Source organism: Salvelinus namaycush, unplaced genomic scaffold (assembly GCF_016432855.1).
Source record: "Salvelinus namaycush isolate Seneca unplaced genomic scaffold, SaNama_1.0 Scaffold9, whole genome shotgun sequence".
NCBI lineage: Eukaryota > Metazoa > Chordata > Actinopteri > Salmoniformes > Salmonidae > Salvelinus > Salvelinus namaycush.
The window spans coordinates 950,985-969,893 of NW_024061641.1; the positions used below are offsets into that span (position 1 = coordinate 950,985).

Consider the following 18,909-nt stretch of genomic DNA (forward strand, 5'->3'; position numbering starts at 1 on the left):
CGTTGGAGTCGTGCATGACCACGCAGTCTTGGGTCAACAGGGAGCACAGGAGGGGACTAAGCACGCACCCCTGAGGGGCCCCCATTTTGAGGGTCAGCGTGGTGGATGGGTTGTGGCCTTATCCTCGCCACCTGGGGGCGGCACGTCAGGAAGTCCAGGATCCAGTTGCAGTGACACGTGTTAAGCAAATGTTTACTCCTGAACTTATTTAGGCTTGCCATAACAAAGGAGTTGAACATTTCGACAAACCTAGTTCCACTTTGACATTATGGGTTAATGTGTGTAGGTCTGAATTTTAATACGGTTAAAACTCAGGCTGTAAAACAACAAAATGTGGAAAAAGTAAAGGGATGTAAAGACATTCTGAAGGCACTATAGATAGATGTACATGTAAACAGGACTAACAGTGAATAGTAGCAGGATAAATAGATACTAATGGTAAAGGCAATAATCAATGAACGACAGCGTAGTCAATACTAAATCAATACTAATTTTAGCAGCAGTGTAGGTGTGAGGTGAAGCAGTAGACGTCAGCCATTTAACCGTCTTATGGCCAGGGGATAGAAGCTGCTTAGGAGTCTGTTGGTCTGAGCGTTGATGCGCCGGTACGGTAGTATGGAGAACAGTCCATGTCTCAGGTGGCTGGAGTGTTTGGCAATTGTTCAGGCTTTTCTCAGACACCACCTGGCATGTACGTCCTGGATGGCTGGGAGCTCATCCTCAGTGATGCACTGGGCCGTCCGCACCACCCGCTGTAGGGTCTTCCGGTCGAAGGGCGGTGCAGTTGCCTTACCATATGGTGATACAACCAGTCAGGATGCTCTCGATGGTGCAGCTGTAGAAGTTCCTAAGGATCTGAGTGGCCATCCCAAATCGTTTCAGCCTTCTGAGGGAGAAGAGGCAATGCCGTGCCTTCTTCACGACTGTGCTGGTGTCAGAGGTCCACGTTAAGTCCTCAGTAATGTGGACATCGAGGAACTTCGATGTGGACATCTAGCAACTCGAGGAACCTCTCCACTGCGGCCCCAAGTTCTATTAGGTACAGAGTAATGATAATGGAAATAGATGTGCAGAAACTGCATGTGTGGAAACAGCTACAATTAGTATAAGCACAGATGAAAGGGGAAAAGTATCATTATTTTGTATATTATGTTCTAGGATGATAATTTCTTGTATGAAATGAATTGAAAGACATTACATTTTTAACAGTCGACTCATGAAATACATGCAACGGCCTGGGACTGATGTGACAGAGTGCACTCAACAAGATAATGCCGATATCAAGAGAAATTACAAAGAATGTTATTGAATTGGGACTGGAAATATACAATTCGGCTACGTCAAAATAGTTCAATTTAATCGTGTTCCAATTCTAAAGCGTGTCCCAATGACAAGTACAAAGTTACCCCTGCTAAAAAATAGATACATCTAAAACGCTATATTAAACAGGAAGAGAAGTTCATAGTCGAACTGCATTGTGGGATAGAACACCGGTGCCGTTTCTCTCAAAAGAATTGTAAAGATGATGGTGAGTAGCCGTTCATGCTTCGCTCATTCAGACAAAATCCACCCGCATCCGTCAAATTATCCGTGTATATGTGTTCCCAATTTGCATGTATTGTAAAATGTATGCTCTTTCTATCCAGATTGACTCATTATTTTTCTAATAAAATACGTTATAAAGTCCACCGTTATCACGATGCTAACAAGTAGCATCACTTCGCATCATATGGACATACCGGTATTGTTACAAGTTAGCGACGGTCCTGTACGGTTAGTTAATTTTTTTTGGGGGGGGGGTTAGCTATGTACATTAGTAATATGCTGACATGGGGTTTATAGTTATGTGTAAACCCATGTATATTGTTTCGTAGTAGTCATCGCGTCTGGTTAAGTAAAATAGCTACGTATTGGCTTTGTCAACTTGTGCTAACGTTACTAGCTAGCAAGGTGTGGTTGTCTGTCACGGTTTGAAGGATCCAGTTTTTGTCAAATTTAACGCCAGATTTGAATTCTCGTAATGGGGTAGAGTTTACGCAGCAGGTTAGGATAAACGGGTTAGTTGAAATGCAAAAAATATCTTGACAAGGTGGATCCATTCTAACCATGTGCTAACTACAGTAGTAGCTAGCAAGAAGTGGTTGTCGGTCTTGACAGCGTTGTGGCGCATCAGATTGTTAGAACAGTCGAGAACCTTCCAGCTATGCTATGCTAGGCTAGTTAGCGGGTTATATCTCCCATATGGGCCCAACTAAGCATGTTTTTGTCTGTTATTGACATATTGGAAGGCTAGCCCCTTAGACACTAAATACGTTATTTTACGTTGAACTGGTGTAAGGCCCCGTCATGTTATCGAGCAAAAGTGGGGAGAGGGGAGCGCCGTTGCTTGGCCTTAATCAAATGAAACAATCTGCGTCCCTCGGTCATTTTGACAAGCAGCATGCTTCATCGTCCAGAAACGGATCTTTTACATAATACATGTTAGAATTTGTAACTAGTTAATTGGTGAGGCAGATGGCTAAAGCGTTATTAAAAACAATCAAGTTTGCACGTGAGAATACAATCATTACTACTATTCTGAGATACATAGACATTATTTAAATTAAACTGTTTCACAAATGTGCATTTGGAAAATCATAACTAGCACGCAGGTCACTGTAAACTGTCACTCCACATGAAAATGGTTGCAGACTGCTGTTGTCTCTTATTATCGGCAACTTCAGGAGCATCTGTGATGGCCAGCATTTGTCTTAATTATTTCATCAAACACTACGCTTAAAGCCAAATGTGTGGAGTCATGACTTGGGTTCGAGTCACGAATTTTTATGACTTGAATCTACTTGATAGAAGAAAAAAAATGACATGGAGCCTCAAGACTCTGGACTTGAGACTGAGACTGATGTCTTGAAATTATCTGGCCAAGTTCTGTCAGTCATTTTGTGCACAGTCTGTGTGGATAACCCTTCAGCCACCTGAGACAGTATTGCACATAAAAAAAAAAACTTTGCAAGATTGGCTGGTGAAACGCACACTTGGCCCTGTGATTGGACCAGCAATCTGTCAATCAACACAGGTCAGGTGAGCTAGCTCATTGAGGTTTGGAGGCATTGCTAGTGTGAAACTGGGGGAAATATATTTTTATACATATTTTATATTTATACCTTTTATTAAATTATTTGATCTGGTCACTAACAAAAGCCTATGCCAATTGACCCAGATTTTGGTTTAAAAAAATCCGATCTGTGCTTCAGAACAGGAAGTTGCGTGTGTTGACCAATGACCAGTCATTAGCATTGGTGCGCAAAAGGCGGTGCACATATCCAGATTAGTGACCAGAAAGAGCTCGTTTCATTTTTGACAGGGGAAAAAAAGGTTAGCCTACCTACATTATCCATATAAAGTTCTGTTTAACAATCTGCTACGGACGTATCTTTGCCACAATAGGCTACTTGGTGATTTCATTGATCATGTTTCAGATGGGCCTCGTTTGGGTGTGTTACAGGGCTCGACGTTAACGCTCTTCCGGGGCAAGTAAAATAAAATCACTATCAAACTATTTTAAGCCACGCCAAGCAGAATTGTATCAGTGTCTGGATGCAATGTGTTAAGCACTTGCCTCCCAATCTCTGCAGAGCTCTTTGGAGTATTATTGTAGGCCTGTATTGACGGGCACGAGCAGTCTTTCAATCATGCAGTCGAGAGATGCTTTTGAGATCAAAGTGAGCCTAGCTGCGTGCTAGTAGGAGTTACAATGCTTCACTAGAAATGGCCGTAGCTTTCTTAGCTTTTCTAAGGGGATGTCAGACTCGGCGCACACAGCCACAAAGTCCTGAATAAATTCTCGTCTTGAACCTGCTAATACCCTTACACTAGTAATGGTCGTTTGAAGAGGCATGCTCTGGCTAACAGTGCTTTTCTTTGTTCTTCACATTGGCTTTAGACATTAAGTGGTCATCCCGTTGTGTTTTTACAGCTCCACTCAATAGTATGTTGACAGAATTTCCAAAACACCTCGTAGTTCTTTGGGTATTGCTCTGCTCTGAATTTAGGGGTTAGGGTCGAATGTTTTAGTTTTTGACGACTTGGCCCTCTGACGGCGTCTTCGACATGTTTCTCAAAGTGACAGCCAAGTTGTGAGGTGACGTAAGAGTCCGACTTTCTACATTACACTTTTTTTAATAAATCAATTTCGGTCAAAATATGGAAAATCATGCAATATTCCACGTTTTACAGTTGATTCCATTTTTATTACCAAATTCCGCGATTCCGTCCACGGAAATCATAGTACCCTACCTCTCCATCCTTCCCACTCTTAACCAGGGCCCAACTTGTCTGCATAGTGACTGTAATATCGATGTCTGTCTCCAGCCAACATCTTGCTGAAGGATGTCTTGCTCATCTCTCAATTCATTCGTTCCCTCCTCTCCCTGTAGCCCACACCGGTTATCATCTCTCAATTCTTTCCTTCCCTCCTCTCCCTGTAGCCCACACCGGTTATCCTGCTTAAGGAGGGGACAGATACGTCTCAGGGCGTCCCTCAGCTGATCAGCAACATCAATGCCTGCCAGGTCATCGCTGAGGCCGTCCGCACCACACTTGGGCCTCGCGGCATGGACAAACTCATGGTGGATGGCAGAGGTGAGAGGGATGGAGGAGATGTCAGAGAAGGGGGGAAAATGGTCTGCCATTTTGGGGGGACGGGAGCATGGCCTGCAGTAGTTGGACACTTGTTTTTGCAATGATACTGAAGCTATGTGTGTGGGATGTCTCCCTCAGGTAAAGCCACCATCTCCAATGACGGGGCGACCATCCTGAAGCTGCTGGATGTGGTTCACCCTGCTGCCAAGACCCTGGTGGACATCGCACGCTCCCAGGATGCTGAGGTCTGTGTGTGTCTTGTTTGTGTACATCTGTCTCTGTGAAAGTGTTAGTGATGGCTCCTCTAGCCCCCCCCCCCTACCCATCTGGCTCCTCTAGCCCCCCCATCTGGCTCCTTAGCCCCCCATCCTCTAGCCCCCCCATCTGACTCCTCTCGTTCTAGTGTTAGTCTGTTCCCTCTCCATTTGTATTCATTGTTTTCTATTCTCTGTCCAGGTGGGTGACGGTACCACGTCTGTAACCCTGTTGGCAGCAGAGTTCCTGAAGCAGTTGAAGCCGTACGTGGAGGAGGGTCTCCACCCCCAGACCATCATCAGAGCCTTCCGCAGCGCTACGCACCTGGCTGTCAAGAAGATCCGAGAGATCTCTGTCACCGTCAAGAAGGACGACAAGAAGTGAGTTGGGAGTGTGCGTGTGATCTTTCAAAGGGGATGGAATAAAGCGGGAAGAAGTTTCCGTTGGACATCAGATTGAACCGTGGTCTTCCTCTAGAGAACAGAGGGAGCTCTTGGTGACGCCACAGCCATGAACTCCAAGCTGATCACTGTCTACACCCTCTCTTCTATCCCCCTCTAGAGAACAGAGGGAACTCTTGGTGAAGTGTGCTGCCACAGCCATGAACTCCAAGCTGATCGCAGGTCAGTTTTTATTTGATTTGATTGACCAACAGAATCATAAGGTGATGGAATTAGCTTTACAAATGACTTACAATTTGTTAATCTACAGCATTTGTTACTATTGGTAGGGTGGCAAAATCCCCCCCCCCTTTTTTTGTTTTAACATTTTATCCTGGTTGAACAATTCTGGATTTCCTGCTTATTCCTTCCTGATTCTGGGAATTTTTGTAAAGTTGCCAAAATAATGCAACCCTAACGACTGGTAGTTTTTCAGAGTACGGGTATTCATGGGGTGTTAAGGTTGTAGTATACAGCTTGTATTAATGTTGTAATTCAACACCAGGTCAGAAGGAGTTCTTCAGTGAGATGGTGGTGGAGGCTGTCATGATGCTCGATGAGCTGCTGCCTCTCAAGATGATCGGGATCAAGAAGGTGCAGGGAGGAGCTCTGGAGGTAAGACTGGCACCTTAGGGGGTGTGAGAGAGGGAAGATGGAGCGTGTCGTTTTAGTGAGATGAGACTACAGTGCTGAATCTCGATATACTAACGCGGCTCTCCATCTTGGGGTGTCGGGCTGGGACCTAGGGTCCATCTCATTATAGGACCTAAAGCAGGGTAAACTACTTTGTTCCAACTAGACAACACACCTGACCAACTGAGCTAATTGATTAGTTCAGTGATTGCCTAAATTCAAAACGCCTGGTCTTCCAGGTTTTTAAAAATGGTCTACTCCTGTCCCAGTGTAAACACGGTACAACCCAGCGTCCTGTCTGGTGTTAACAGGGAAATTATTGATTCTAGTGCACTACCATGTGGCCTGGATCCTTTCAAAAGGTTTCATTTATTCCACCACCTATTGCAGTCTTGTCTGTCTCCCTCTACAAGAGACTAATTTTACCCCCCTTGTCTCTTCTCCCCTCTTCTCTCCCACCCCTCCTCCCTCTACAGGAGTCTCACCTGGTAGCTGGCGTGGCCTTCAAGAAGACGTTCTCCTACGCCGGGTTTGAGATGCAGCCTAAACGTTACGACCAGCCCAAGATCGCTCTGCTCAATGTAGAGCTGGAGCTGAAGGCCGAGAAGGACAATGCAGAGGTCCGCGTCAAATCTGTTGAGGTTAGTAATCGATCAATCAATTTAACAATCAATAAAGGAGCGTTTTTGGCTCTGCTGTTGTCACTCAGTCTCATATTCTTCATATTTAGACTAAGACAATTGCCAGATGTTTCGACCTGCTTAAAAAATATATATATGAGAGAGACGTGATTCGTACCCACGTCTCCAGTGATTATATGTGATCTGGAGTCTTGGGTTAAGCACTACCGCCAGACTCTAAAGATGGCGTTCCATTCAATCACCCTGTCCCTGTATACATCTGAAATATAAAGAGTATTATTGACTAAGCCATAGGCATTACAGTACCCTACACCAATGCTTTTTAAATGAATAAGGGAGAGTGAAGTCTATGCACCCTTTCCCCTCGGGTCTCCTCTCCAGGACTACCAGGCCATCGTGGATGCAGAGTGGAACATCCTGTATGACAAGCTGGAGAAGATCTACAAGTCAGGAGCCAAGGTACGTAGCTAGACGACGTTTTCCCTGGTTTACATGTCCTCTGGCAGTTGGTTGAACGGGTTGCCGTGACTACGGCATGCTAGCTTGCTGGCAGCGGAGACTAAGGTTAGACAATGTTGACTTTCATGCTAGCAGACTTTTTTTTAAAGGAAATTAATTCAACTTATCCCCCCAAAAAACGCATCAGCGATAGTAAATCTAGACTCACAATTTATCTTTGTTTTAAAAGCATGAAGAAATCAAAAGTTGTGTCTGAAATGTGACATGTTGCTCCTTTTTAAGGTGGTCCTGTCTAAGCTGCCCATTGGAGATGTGGCCACACAGTACTTTGCTGACCGGGATCTGTTTTGTGCCGGACGTGTTCAGGAGGAGGACCTCAAGAGGACAATGATGGTATGGGACCGCAGTCAGATAATTGGATTTTAAAACTGGGCTGTGTTCATTTGTAGAGTCTTCCAAGCCATGGAAAATGTCTGTTTCTCATTTGAGAAGTTCGCAAGCATTTGTCTGAATTTAGAGCAACTGTCAAGAGTGTAATTCTTATCAATAGTATCTTCTATTGGTTTGTACATTTTCAAACTGTATTGTTCCTAATGTGGTGTGTGTTTCTGTGTAATGTGTCCTCCAGGCCTGCGGGGGCTCCATCCAGACCAGTGTTGGCTCCATGACAGACGATGTCCTGGGGCGCTGTGAAGTCTTTGAAGAGGTGCAGGTTGGAGGAGAGAGGTGAGGGCTCCTAGGAGGAACACTCCTCAGTGTGTTTATTTGCCGACTGCTTCGGGACACTTGTAGAACAGCTAAGTGCGCTGTTGGATTAAAAAAATAATAATAATTGTCCTTGCGCATTTTGTAACGGAAGATCTCCGCTAAACACAGAATAAAAATGTTTGTCTCTGTGACCGCCCAGTACAAAGTTGACTACAAATACAAAGTTGGCAAACAAGCGAAGAGTATAAAATGGTGCTTCAAATGAAAACCAAGAGGACTGTCTTAAGAGACCTACAGTGGACTACATAGACCTATTGAAATCAATTTCACGTTAATTCAATTAATATTTTGCCAGTTGTAGGCTGGCTGTAATTTGACTCAATATATTTCAGGATGTGCCAAATCAATGCTTTAGTGCATTAGGCCTATTGTAGGGTAGGCTAAGCATTGGGCTAGAATAATCTGGCTTAATATTTGCAGCCATATCGGTGATAATTTCACTAGGAGTTGATCTGTTGTCAGTAATTGTGGAATAATGGTAAGGTTTTTGTATTTCACCCTCTTCTCTCCAATTTCATGATATCCAATTGCGATCCAAGTTTAATCTTGTCTCATTGCGCCAACTCCCCCGACGGGGCGCCAACTCCCCCGACGGGCTCGGGGAGATGCGACAGTCGAGTCATGCGTCCTCCAAAACACGACCCGCCAAACCGCACTCCTTAACACCCGCCCACTTAACACGGAAGACAGCTGCACCAATGTGCCCGCCACAAGGAGTTACTAGAGTGCAATAAGCCAAGTAAGGGCCCCGGCCTAACCCGGATGACGCTGGACCAGTTGTGGGCAACCCTAAGGGATGGCCGGTTATGACACAGCCTGGGATCGAACCCGGGTCTGGAGTGATGCCTCAAGCACTGTGATGCGATGCGGTGCCTTAGACCACTGTGATGCGATGCGGTGCCTTAGACCACTGCGATGCGGTGCCTTAGACCACTGCGATGCGGTGCCTTAGACCACTGCGATGCGGTGCCTTAGACCACTGCGATGCGGTGCCTTAGACCACTGCGATGCGGTGCCTTAGACCACTGCGCCTCTCGGGAGGCCTGTTAATGTTGAATGGAGAAAACTGCGCTGCCTTTTTTCTATCCGTAGGCCTATCGACACGTGCTCTAACAACGCACTTGGCAAACGTTTTTTGTTGCACTGTGTTTTGGGAAACGCATGTTACATATTCGGCCGTTTTGTAACGATGCTTTGTTAAAACACTCATTAGCCTAAGTTCCATCGATATCAGGAAACCGAGCCCTGGCTAGTGGAACATTTCCCTGGCCTGGCAGTGTCTTTTTTAAAATATTGTATTGCAAAGATTGGGAAAATTTCACCAAGCCTAGTTTTGAAATTTGTGATTTTTCTAGTCTGTGTTTTTTAAATGTGTGCCCACTTCCTCCAGGTATAACTTCTTCAAGGGTTGTCCTCGCTCCCATACGTGTACCATCATCCTGAGGGGCGGAGCTGAGCAGTTCATGGAGGAGACGGAGCGCTCTCTACACGACGCCATCATGATCGTACGCAGAGCCATCAAGGTAGGTTGACCCGCAGGCCACTGGACCTAAACCATAGTGTTGGATTGAGGGCACATCCTGAAGCTAAAATGGTCTTTGTGACAAGTGCTCCCTCTACTCAACTCTGACTTAAACCAATGCCATCCTTCTACAGTGAGCTGATATTTAATCAGTGCTTGGGCTGGGTAACTAACCCAAGGTATCTGTGTAGTTAAATGCGTCCTCCTATCCAGCACATTTCACTGTTCCCTAACAGTCATTGAAGTCGGTAACCTAGTGGTTAGAGCGTTGGGCCAGTAACAAATCCCCGAGCTGACAAGGTAAAAATCTGTCATTCTGTCCCTGAACAAGGCTAACTCCCTGAACAAGGCTAACTGCCTTGTTCAGGGACAGGAGGAAGTGGAAGTGGGCACACATTTAAAAAACACAGACTAGAAAAATCACAAATTTTAAAACTAGGCTTTTAAATATCAGCTCACTGTAGAAGGATGGCACCCACCGTTCCCCGGTAGGCCGTCATTGTAAATAAGAACGACAGTTTAAATCGTCTCCTCTCTTCCATCCTAGCTGGTGCAGTAGAGATGGAACTCTCAAAGTATCTTTGTGATTATTCCAGAACCATTCATTAACCTCTCCCTCCATCCTCTCCAGAATGACTCCATCGTGGCTGGCGGAGGTGCGATCGAGATGGAACTCTCAAAGTATCTGCGTGATTATTCCAGAACCATTCCTGGCAAGCAGCAGCTGCTGATTGGAGCATACGCTAAGGCTCTAGAGATTATCCCCAGACAGCTGTGTGACAACGCAGGCTTTGACGCCACCAACATACTCAACAAGCTGCGGGCCAAGCACGCACAGGTAGACACACACACACACACCATGCCTACACAGGTGGGTAGACAATGGGCGCGTTCCAGCCGATCACTTTTGTCAAGATGTTGACTGTTGTTGGTCACCTTTTCATTGTGTTGCATTATGGGTAGAGGTGAAAGTAAGTTTAAAAAATAAATAAAATAAAAACATTGGGGGTACACCGTACTGTTAAAACATGAGCCTGTCACAATAATTAGAAAAATCCTCAAGTTTTCTTGGAACCTATTACTTGATCATTACCGCATGAAGAACGAACCAATAGACTTCAACTTGTTGAATACGCTCAAATGAGGTGTGGTTGAACGATAACTGACATCTTGGCCGAAGGCAGAGATGAGTGACAGACTTGTGCAGGCCTAACGAATGACAATCCCTGGCTGTCTTTTCACAACACTTTCTCTCTTTGCATCAAATAGCGCTGTATGGATGCCAGAATTGTCTTTTTAGTGTAGCAGTCTAGTAGTTGGAATATAATCTTGCCGTCTGGACACTGACTGTAGGCCTCATGTAGCCTATTTTAATAACTCCTGCCGAATTTAAGTTTTTATCTCAGTAAAATTCTAGACCAAATGTTAATTCTGTTTTGGGAACAGGAGTGGAGAAATATGAAACTATTTCTTTCAACATCTTAACAGAATGTGCTTGATCGTTTAGGGTCTTGTTATATAGCCTAAACATGCAATTTTATAAAAGGTGACAAGTTTCATTTTCAAACACACACAATATGCACCCAAGACCAACTGAAATACTATCCGAAAACATGTTGGATCGTTTTCACAGCTTTCCATTTCTTTAAAAATGTTCAAACTATCATTTGGATGTCTCCCTGGTCCCTAAACAGAAATCAAAGTACTTGACCGACGTCAACTAGATAGAATGCTCAGTGCATCATAAACATTCTATCGATATGACCGTATTCTGGCTTTAAGCGTCAAGTAATGACAGAAGAGAAGCTATTGTAGACAATTTGACTAACAAATAGTCTACCAAATGTTGCTAATTATAAGCAGAAAAAATATCTAAAATGAGGTTTTAAAATTAACAGCGCCTCTTGTCGTTTCGTCATCCCTGCGTACCGTGCGAAGGGGTCCTACATAAGACTTTTGAAGTAGTTGTTTGACAACATGACTGCTTATGCCACATTAGATAGATAGGCTAAGACAGTTTAAAAGTTAAATGGCAAATCTTTACGATTTTTTTTTTTGTGTGTGTGTGTAGACACAGGAGGTCCACGTACTGAGCCGAAATTGAAATCTACGTTTAACTCTTATGGGGATAAAAACTGTCCGACTTGTGACTTGACTGCATGAACTTTACAAAAATCTTGTGTTCAAAAGTGCTATTTGGCACCTGTCAGTAACCAATGAATTGTACCCATATTATGTTTCCAGTTTGAGTGTCATAGATGGATATAGAAAAGTTTATTTTAACATTTATACCAACTTTTTTATAAACAATAGCAGCTATGTTGACGCTGCCATGTTGATCTGAGCCTTGCTGTTGAAAAACCACTAGTATCTGACTTTCTGCTGTCGCAGATGCACCTGCACCCACTTCTCGCTGACTTTCTTCTATAGTCTGCTTCATTAGGCTTACTGCTTAAACCCCTATGAGAGGTCCACACACTAACCTCCTCTGTCTCTCTCTCTCCCCCTCTCCTATTAGGGTGGTATGTGGTACGGTGTAGACGTGAACAATGAGGATATAGCTGATAACTACTTGGCGTGTGTGTGGGAACCCTCCATCGTGCGTATCAACGCCCTGACTGCCGCCAGCGAGGCCGCCTGCCTCATCCTCTCAGTGGATGAGACCATCAAGAACCCGCGCAGTAGCGTAGAAGGGCCACCAGGGGGCGGGAGAGGCCGTGGACGTGGCAGACCCCATGCTCACTAAAGGGGACCCTGACCTCTAACCTCCAGAGCCATAGACAGACATTCTGGTGAAATAGGAAAGAATCAGTCACTTTGTTACTAAATGTTCCCATGACAACAGCAGTCAAGATGAGATTCTGTTCATTTTAATTAGAATGTGATAGTCTTTGGAATGTTTGGAACCAACATGGCGGTTCTATTAGAGAGCCTCTAAATTCTAATGGAGTTTACTGAGCCGTGTATGTCTATGGCTCTGGTCAAGCCTCACTTCAGTCCCCTCCCAATACTTCTTACGTGAGGGGTGCAACAGCAACGGTAGTAGTGGTACTCTGGGCTCTGGCTAGGATGGTGGTCGAATTTGGTCCAATTTCCCTTTTCTCTCCTTGTAACTGATGGCATCTATGTTGTCCAGTCATCTTAATGCATTAGTTGGCAAAACCAGTTCACCTGTTATATGACTAACATCAGTCTGTCTTACTAACTACAACTCTTATTCCCTTTGTGTCACATTTCTTCACATTGAGATGGCTGGAGACTTGAGCCGCATCGCCCCAATACCATTTTCTTTTCGTTTTTTTGCATGTGTTTAGACCCCCCCCCCCCCCCCCCCCCAGCCATTGTCTAGGACAGAGTCAAGGGTGCTGTCTTTTGTAATGCTTCTAACTGTCACACGCACTGAGTTAGTCATGTTGTTGACAATGTTTTTTGTTGCTTTGTTGCTATTTATTATTGGACCATTAAAATCAATAATTCTACAGCTCAACTACTGTCTCCTGTGTGTTGCAGGAAGAGGTGTGTGTTTGAATATTAGCTGAAAATACCTTGGATTTGATGATCTGGAAAGCTTCACTAGTCAAATCCTGATGCATAGCGTTTACCTACCCTTCAATGACGTTTGGGGGTTGCCATACCAATATGTATTCAACCCTTTTCGTTATGGCAAGCCTCAAAAATATAAACGCATGTAAAGTGTTGGTTTCGTGAGGTGAAATGAAATAAATCCCAGAAATGTTCCATACGCACAAAAAGCTTATTTCTCCATGTGTTTACAACCCTGTTAGTGAACATTTCTCCTTTGCCAAGATGATAATCCACCTGACAGGTGTGGCATATCAAGAAACTGATTTCAACCGCATGATCATTACACAGGTGCACCTTGTGCAGGGGGCAATAAAATGCCACTCTAATGTGTAGGTTTGTCACACAACACAATGCCACAGATGTATCACATTTTGAGGCAGCGTGCAACTGGCATGCTGACTGCAGGATTGTCCACTTGTGCTTTTGCCAGAGAATTGAATGTTCATTTCTCTACCATAAGCCACCTCAATGTAGTTTTTTGAGAATTTGGCAGTATGTCCAACTGGCCTCATGACCAGCCCTTGGACCTCCCACATCCGGGCTTCTTCACCTGCAGGATCGTCAGAGACCAGCCACCCGGACAGCTGATGAAACTGTGTTTGCACAACTGAAGGTGTTTTCGTAAACTAAAATGTCTGCTCGTCGTCGTAACCGACTTCAGTGGTTAAAGGCTCACCTTCGTTGGCCGCTGGCACGCTGGAGAAGTGTGCTCTTCACGGATGAATGCCGGTTTCAACTACCGGGCAGATGTGTATGGCATCGTGTGGGCGAGCAGATTTGCTGATGTGAACAGTGCCCCATGGTGGGGTTATGGTATGGGCAGGCATAAGCTACGGACAACAAACACAATTGCACTTTATCGATGGCAATTTGAATGCACAGAGATACCGTGACGAGATCCTGAAGCTCATTGTCGTGCCATTCCTCCGCTGCAATCAACTCCCGTTTCAGCATGATAATACACGGCCTCGTGTCTCAAGGATCTGTACACAATTCCTGGAAGCTGAGAATGTCCCAGTTCTTCCATGGCCTGCATACTCACCAGACATGTCCCCCATCGAGCATGTGTGGCATGCTCTGGATCAACGTGTATGACAGCGGTTTCCAGTTCCCGCCGATATCCAATGTCTCACAGCCACTGAAAAGGAGTGAGACAGACAACAGGCCACCGTCAACAGCCTGATAAACTCTATGCAAAGGAGATGTCGCGCTGGATGAGGCAAATGGTGGTCACACCAGATACTGACTTGTTTTCTGACCCATGCCCCTACCTTTAAGGTATGTGACCAACAGATGCATATCTGTATTCCCAGTCATGTGAAATCCATAGATTAGGGACTAATGAAGTTATTTCCATTGACTGATTTCCTTATACTGTAACAGTAAAAAAATCAAATGTGTATGTATCATTTATTTTTGTTCAGGAGTGTAACATTTGCTTAAATTGCATGGACTGAGTCATTCATTATTGAACAATCTGTACCCACACACACTAATCTGTAAGGTCCCTCAGTCGAGCAGTGAAATTCAACCATAAAGACCAGGGAGGTTTTTCTAATGTCTCACAAAGAAGGGCACCTATTGGTAGATGCGTAAAAATATAATACACCCAGACACTACAAAGATACAGGTGTCATTCCTAACTCAGTGGCCGGAGAGGAAGGAAACTGCTCAGGGATTTCACCATGATGCCAATGGTGACTATAAAGCAGAGTTTAATGGCTGTGACAGAAGACTAACGATGGATCATCAGCATTGTAGTTACTCCACAATACTAACCTAATTGACAGTGAAAAGGAAACATGAACAAATAAATATTCTAAAACATGCATACTGTTTGCATTGAGGCACTAAAGTAAAACAAAAAAATGTGGCAATTAAATGAGCTTTGTCCTGAATAAACTGTTAATCCAAAACATCACTGAGTATCATTTCATGTTTTCAAGCATGGTGGTGGCTGCATCATGTTATGGGAAAATCTGGTTCAGTCTGCTTTCCAACAGACACTGGGAGACAAATTCACCTTTCAGCAGGACAATAACCTAAAACACAACGCCAAATATACACTGGAGTTGAATGATCCTGAGTGGCCTAGTCACAGTTTTGACTTAAATTGTCTTGAAGATGTATGGCATGACTCGAAAATGGCTGTCTAGCAATGATCAACAACCAACTTGACAGAGCTTGAAGAATTGTAAAAAGAATGTGCAAATATTGTAAAATCCAGGTGTGCAAATCTCTTAGAGACTTATGCAGAAAGACCCGTCGCGGACCCTGATGTCTTGCTCCCAGACAAACTAAACAGCTTCTTTGCTCGCTTTGAGGACAGAACAGTGCCACCGACACGGCCCGTTACCAAAACCTGCGGGCTCTCCTTCACCGCAGCCAACGTGAGTAAAACATTTAACCGTGTTAACCCTCGCGAGGCTGCCGGCACAGACGGCATCCCTAGGCGCGTCCTCCGAGCATGCGCAGACCAGCTGGCTGTTGTGTTTACGGACATATTCAATCAATCCCTATCCCAGTCTGCTGTTCCCACATGCTTCAAGATGGCCACCATTGTTCCTGTTCCCAAGAAAGCTAAGGTAACTGAGATACTAGTCAAGGATCATATCACCTCCACCCTACCTGACACCCTAGACCCACTCCAATTTGCTTACCGCCCCAATAGGTCCACAGACGATGCAATCACACTGCACACTGCCCTAACCCATCTGGACAAGAGGAATACCTATGTAAGAATGCTGTTCATCGACTACAGCTCAGCATTTAACACCATAGTACCCTCCAAACTCGTCATTAAGCTGGTCTCGACCCCGCCCTGTGCAACTGGGTCCTGGACTTTCTGACGGGCTGCCCCCAGGTGGTGAGGGTAGGAAACAACATCTCCACCCCGCTGATCCTCAACACTGGGGCCCCACAAGGGTGCGTTCTCAGCCCTCTCCTGTACTCCCTGTTCACCCACGACTGCGTGGCCATGCACGCCTCCAACTCAATCATCAAGTTTGCAGACGGCACTACAGTGGTAGGCTTGATTACCAACAACGACGAGACAGCCAACAGGGAGGAGGTGAGGGCCCTCGGAGTGTGGTGTCAGGAAAATAACCTCACACTCAACGTCAACAAAACAAAGGAGATGATCGTGGACTTCAGGAAACAGCAGATGGAGCACCCCCCTATCCACATCGATGGGACAGTAGTGGAGAAGGTGGAAAGTTTTAAGTTCCTTGGCGTACACATTACAGACAAACTGAAATGGTCCACCCACACAGACAGCGTGGTGAAGAAGGCGCAACAGCGCCTCTTCAACCTCAGGAGGCTGAAGAAATTTGGCTTGTCACCAAAAACACTCACAAACCTTTACAGATGCACAATCGAGAGCATCCTGTCGGGCTGTATCACTGCCTGGTACGGCAACTGGTCCGCCCACAACCTTAAGGCTCTCCAGAGGGTAGTGAGGTCTGCACAACGCATCACCGGGGCCAAACTACCTGCCCTCCAGGACACCTACACCACCCGATGTCACAGGAAGGCCAAAAAGATCATCATGGACAACCACCCAAGCCACTGCCTGTTCACCCCACTATCATCCAGAAGGCGAGGTCAGTACAGGTGCATCAAAGCTGGGACCGAGAGACTGAAAAACAGCTTCTATCTCAAGGCCATAAGACTGTTAAACAGCCATCACTAACATTGAGTGGCTGCTGCCAACATACTGACTCAAATCTCTAGCCACTTTAATAATGAAAAATTGGATGTAATAAATGTATCACTAGTCACTTCAAACAATGCCACTTTATATAATGTTTACATACCCTACATTACTCATATCATATGTATATACTGTATTCTATACCATCTACTGCATCTTGCCTATGCCGTTCGGCCATCGCTTATCCATATATTTATATGTACATATTCTTATTCATTCCTTTACAGTTGTGTGTATAAGGTAGTTGTTGTGAAATTGTTAGATTACTTGTTAAATATTACTGCATGGTCGGAACTAGAAGCACAAGCATTTTCGCTACACTTGCATTAACATCTGCTAACCATGTGTGTGTGACCAATACAATTTTATTTTATTTGAACTGTAATCGCTGCCAAAGGTGATTCTGACGTATTGACTCAGGGGGTTGAATACTTATCAAGATTTTTTTTTTTTTTTTTTTTAAACATACAAATATTATCATTTTTCTTCCCACTTTGACATTATAGAGTATTTTGTGTGGATCATTGACAAAAAAAAAAGTTCCAAATCAATTTTAATTGAACTTTGTAACACAACAAAATGTGGAGTAAGTCAATGAGTGTGAATACTTGCTGAATGCACATATACTATGTGTATATGAGCTTCAGTTCACCTATCTTACTTAATCAGAAACCAAAATATGAGCTTCTTTTACTCAATGTTTGTTAACAATGTAAATGCAGTGTATAGCCTCAACATGGCTAAAACTATTACATTTGATATCATGGATGGTCCATCCTTATATACATAGCTCTGTCTATGGTTTTGAGTCCTTACATTTTCCCAAGCCCATCCCTTAGCTTTTGACAAAAAATGCGCAAAATAAGGATTCTAGCAAAATAAGGATTCTAGCTTCAACCGACAATTAATATGGTTATCTTCGATGAACAAGCTATAGACAGGTTATTTCTTAAGATAGTTCTTTATACATAAAATGATAATATTTCATATGAGAAGGGTATAAAATACAGGATCCATCAGGACATCTGCATGTACTGTGTACACAACTTAAATACTGTTGTGATCATACCTTATTTGGTGTTTTTCCAAGAAGCCTACATTTCTTTCAAGCAACTGTATATAAAAGGTCTAAATTACTAGCGTATACAATCAATGGTTCGGATATATTCATAGCATATTTCTGTCAGTCCTCGTCACAACCAGTCCATAGTTCAGTTCATTTCTCCATACAGAGAAAGTAAAACACTTGTTCAGCTGGTCATTCAATCCAGTGGCCACAAGGTGGCACTACAACATTAGTATTATTATTATATTATCAGTTGACTTGAAGACGGAGGCACTGGAACTAGATACAGGCAAGAGTCTATAGCCATGTTCGAGAGCAAGGATTTGATCCGTGATGCATTGTGGGTAAATGCTGACCGACTTATCTACAAGTAATCATGAGTGGTTATTTATGATTCAAGGTGATTGGTCAGGATTCGGCAGTGGTCTCCAACAAGCCCAATATATTCAGGCAGCTCCCAGAGGGACCTGATCCTAGATCAGATTGAGATGTTTTGTTTCGATGTGAAAAAAGGAATTGTGATGTTGAGCAGTTCGAAGGTCTTGTAGTCACTTAAAATGTCACATCATGCCATAACTCAATATTGAAACATTTAATTGATCCTGGATCTTTCACTTCGGACCTATTCCTCGTGGGTCCATTTCCTACTTTCTCCTTCTTTACTCTTTGACATTGTACTCAGTCTCCTCAATTTGAAAGGAAGTCGATGGCGGCTCGGACCGTCTGATTGGTCGCCATGTCTACCGCCATCACTTTGATCTCTGTGTCTCCGAACTGCATTGTGGCTCGGATCTCTCTCCTTTCCGCCCCGTCAACCGTCCCCGGCAACGCCTCCGGTAGATCCAGAGTGATCGCGCCGCACTTCCTCACTCCAGGGTCGCTGATGTAAACGACGTCGTCGCTGACGCTGCAGTAGATATTGATGATGATCTTCCTCTGACCGGATCTAGAGAAAGAGGGAGGAGAAGGTTTGGTGAGTCTCTCTAAGTGTGTGTGTCTGTGTGTGTCTGTGTGTGTCTGTGTCTGTGTGTGTGTGTCTGTGTGTGTGTGTCTGTGTGTCTGTGTGTCTGTCTGTGTGTCTGTCTGTCTGTCTGTCTGTCTGTCTGTCTGTCTGTCTGTCTGTCTGTCTGTCTGTCTGTCTGTCTGTCTGTCCGTCCGTCCGTCCGTCCGTCCGTCCGTCCGTCCGTCCG

General features: G+C 44.4%; 2 protein-coding genes across 2 annotated transcripts in view; one reads left to right on the plus strand and one right to left on the minus strand.

Moving 5' to 3' along the window:
- The first annotated feature begins 1,437 nt into the window (after nt 1-1,437).
- On the plus strand, nt 1,438-12,843 carry cct7 (chaperonin containing TCP1, subunit 7 (eta)). The gene is made up of 13 exons (XM_038987929.1): nt 1,438-1,528; nt 4,485-4,638; nt 4,777-4,883; nt 5,095-5,273; nt 5,455-5,516; nt 5,839-5,948; nt 6,443-6,607; nt 6,989-7,066; nt 7,349-7,459; nt 7,695-7,792; nt 9,225-9,357; nt 9,988-10,194; nt 11,875-12,843. The coding sequence occupies exons 1-13, from the start codon at nt 1,523-1,525 to the stop codon at nt 12,100-12,102; spliced, it is 1,638 nt and encodes a 545-aa protein (XP_038843857.1). The 5' UTR covers nt 1,438-1,522; the 3' UTR covers nt 12,103-12,843.
- Nucleotides 12,844-17,151: 4,308 nt separating this feature from the next.
- Nucleotides 17,152-18,909, minus strand: part of hspa12b (heat shock protein 12B) — a 34,858-nt gene continuing 33,100 nt past the window's right edge. Inside the window, exon 16 of the mRNA XM_038987980.1 lies at nt 17,152-18,665. Coding sequence (XP_038843908.1) covers nt 18,407-18,665 — 259 coding nt within the window. The 3' untranslated portion in view covers nt 17,152-18,406. The remainder of the gene's footprint in view (nt 18,666-18,909) is intronic.